This window comes from Galeopterus variegatus, unplaced genomic scaffold (genome assembly GCF_000696425.1).
Source record: "Galeopterus variegatus unplaced genomic scaffold, G_variegatus-3.0.2 Scaffold70, whole genome shotgun sequence".
Lineage (NCBI taxonomy): Eukaryota > Metazoa > Chordata > Mammalia > Dermoptera > Cynocephalidae > Galeopterus > Galeopterus variegatus.
The window spans coordinates 330,151-333,243 of NW_007726181.1; the positions used below are offsets into that span (position 1 = coordinate 330,151).

The window sequence follows — 3,093 nt, forward strand, 5'->3', positions numbered from 1 at the left end:
CCAAATTTCCTGGTAAAAAAAAAAAAAAAAAAAAAAAAAAATACTGCTCAACTATAAATGATATAAAAAGGATCCTTGGGCTAGAATAATCACATTCTTAAAATAAAAATGAAAAGTTGTAGAAACAGGGGCTCAAATGATATAAAAGTTTCTAAATCAGGGTACCACTCAATGAACTAAGATTCATTTTGTTCTACAGCCAAAGCCTGATCTGGCTTAAAACTAATGTGGCACACACATACACTACATCCTGTGAAATCTTAAAAGTGAAATAATTAAAACTAACAAAATTAATCCATAAAGTGCTCAACATTTAATTGGATAGTCCTTTTTTTTTTTTCTTTTCTTGTAAAAAAAAAAAAAAAAATTCATTTTGTTGTTGGATCCAGTCTTAAGAGAGGAAAGTAGCCGGTTAAGAAAATCAAATTGTTAAAAAGCACTTTTCAAACATGAAACTACAATGTAAGAACAAAATTCTAGTATCAGTAGCAAAAGGCATCCGTGATACAGAAAAGAAACCTGTAAATTTCTGCCTGTAAACCAAAATGATGAGACCTAAGTTTCTGAGTATGTGTGACTGACCAATAGGAACAAGGGTATAGTTTGACAAGTTTTGTTTTTTTTTTTTTTGTCACCTTTCCAACTCTAAACCACTGTAAAATAAATGAGTAGTTTTTATTTCACACTGCCTTAGAAGTTCCATATAAAACTTAAGAAATTAGGATGTTCCTGAAGAACTTGTCAGTTTTTAAGTTTACTTCCACATGATGGCCTTGGTCATTTGGAAGCTGACATTCAAAAGGTTAAGTGTTAACATACTAGTTCATGGATAAAATAAGTTGCAAGACCAATTACATTCATATCCTATTTCAGCTTGATCCATTTTTTTGGCAAAAAAAAATTATCAATAATGGCACATTTCATGGATAATGTGCCTGACTTTTCTCCTTCAGTGTAACTCTGCTTCTACGAATAATTTATGTTTACCCCCCAGGGAGGGCAAAATTCAAGCAAGCTGCTACTTGACCTACCAAGCAACAACTAGCCCAAACTCAGCTGTTTAAACCTAGGAGACACTTGTCAACCAGAATGACATATCATTATTTACACCACGAAAACCTACTTGAGAGGTTAAAAAAGGAAGCATTCTGACTCCTTTGGACTTTTAGCAAGGTTTAGCTTAAAAATCTTTTATAACAAGATCAAAACAATGATGATAATATTACAACTCTTGAAGCACTAATACAATTTGGCATAGGCTCTTGAATGAGTACTATTCACTGCATAGTGATCGGACAGAAGACATTAGTTTTAATGAGCAATGTCAGATCATTACTAGTTACTCTAACATTAGGTGGAACAATATCAAGCACTTACTGTACCTTACTAATGCCAAGGCATTTATCCAAAAGGGGCATTGATACTAAATGCCTATGCAACTATAAAGTAAGATATATCCAAAGAAAAGATGTCGTTCTTATTTAAAAAGAACAGTCTCATCTCAGGGACGGAAACAGCTTCTAACACAACGACAGCTCATCACTGCAGAGCTTCTGAGACTGAAATGCACAGGGCAAGAAGACTGTACTTTCCTAACTCAAAAAACTTCCCCACAGGGCTGGCCAGTTAGCTCACCCGGTTGGTCAATGTTATAAGGTCAAGGTCAAGAGTTTGGATCCCCATATCTGCCAGCCACGGATTAAAAAAAAACTTCCCCACTAATTCCAAGTTTCCTGCCACGCACTGAAGCAGTAACAAGGAGACAATACATATGTACTAAGATGACTTTCACCACCCCCTGCCTAGTAGCAAATCCCTTTGGCCACCAATAATTCTTATCGTATCCAAACACCTAGGTACATGCTCCACATTCTCCTAATTTCAACCTCGTTCAATAGTTGGCCTCCCTCTCCCACTCAGTCAGTTAGAGAATGACTTGTTAAGGGTGAACTCGATAAACTGGCTTAACCGAGCCAAATTGAGTATCCAAAAGACCGTAAAATAAAGAAGTAGGTGGGGCTTTACCTGCAGTTCACACCAGGCGACTTCCACAGTGGTTTCAGTGTCCAGACCTTTGTAGACCGTCTTAAAGGAGCCTCTGCCGATTTCGATGTCAAACTTGAGAAAGCGGCCATCGTTGGACATTCCCACGGCCTTGGTCTCCAGCTCTTCGATATCATCCTGTTGCTGACTCCGTTCCTCCTGTAGCTCTTTGGCGCTGCCGCCACCGCTGCCACTTCTCGCCGGCGGTGGCTCTTCTTTGCTCCCCACAAGGTTGGGCTGGGAAACTGGGCGGTCTTTGCTGGTACTGCTGGGGGCAGTCGAGGCGGCAGGGCCGGCGACGACTTGTTCCCCGGGGGCAGCAGAGGCTGGAGGCTGCTGGGCCACCTGGGAAGCGGCGGTGGCGGTCAAGGTCTCCTCCCGGTGGGGCTCTGGTAGAGCGCTCTGAGGAACAACCGCGGGGACGCTGAACTGGGGAAGAGAAAAAGGCAGTCCGGGCAACTCCAACGCAGTGGCATTGGAGTCGCAGATGACGCTCCGGCGGAAGAAGCGGTGCTCAGTGGTGGTAGTGGTCGCGGCCGCCCCACGGCTGTCCTTGTCCATAGTGTGGCGGCGGCGCCGGTACTCCTCAGTCCTGCCGGTCCCAGCGTCGGTCGCCGCGGCTCCCAGTTTCTCCCCCACGGAGGAATCGGAGCTGGAGCCATTCTTGGGGGCAGGCGCCGGCGGCGAGAGGAACAGGGAGCTCGGAGTGCTGCTCTGCTTCTCGGCGGCGCCGCCAGACATGGTGGGTCCGCGGGAGTGAGGCGAGCGGGCTCAGACTTGCGAACGAACAGAGGGTGAAGGGCCGACCCGCAGGAGCCGTGAAGGTCTGCAGGGCACCGCTCCTGAGGCGGGTTCGGGCCGAGCCGGACGACTCCTCGCTCAGCACTGACAAGCAGCTCCGCAGGACAGGCGGGACGCTGGGCCCAACTGCGGCGGCTGCTGGCACCGAGGCTGCTGCGGCTCACGAGGCGGGCTCGTCGGCGGGCGATTCGGGAGCAGAGCCACGGGGGTTAGAGCCGCACGGTCCGCATCCATCCTGCGGCGAGCGGC

At 46.3% G+C, this 3,093-nt stretch overlaps 1 protein-coding gene across 5 annotated transcripts in view; it reads right to left on the reverse strand.

Annotated features, from left to right (window-relative positions):
• The window catches only part of WNK1 (WNK lysine deficient protein kinase 1), a 152,236-nt gene extending 149,177 nt beyond the window's left edge, over positions 1 to 3,059 (reverse strand). For 2 of the 5 annotated variants that reach the window (XM_008577690.1, XM_008577698.1), the window contains exon 1: positions 2,026 to 3,059. In XM_008577690.1, coding sequence (XP_008575912.1) covers positions 2,026 to 2,784 — 759 coding nt within the window. In that variant the 5' untranslated portion in view covers positions 2,785 to 3,059. The remainder of the gene's footprint in view (positions 1 to 2,025) is intronic. The other 3 variants (XM_008577683.1, XM_008577704.1, XM_008577710.1) reach the window with 3 other exon arrangements.
• Between the last annotated feature and the right edge of the window lie 34 nt (positions 3,060 to 3,093).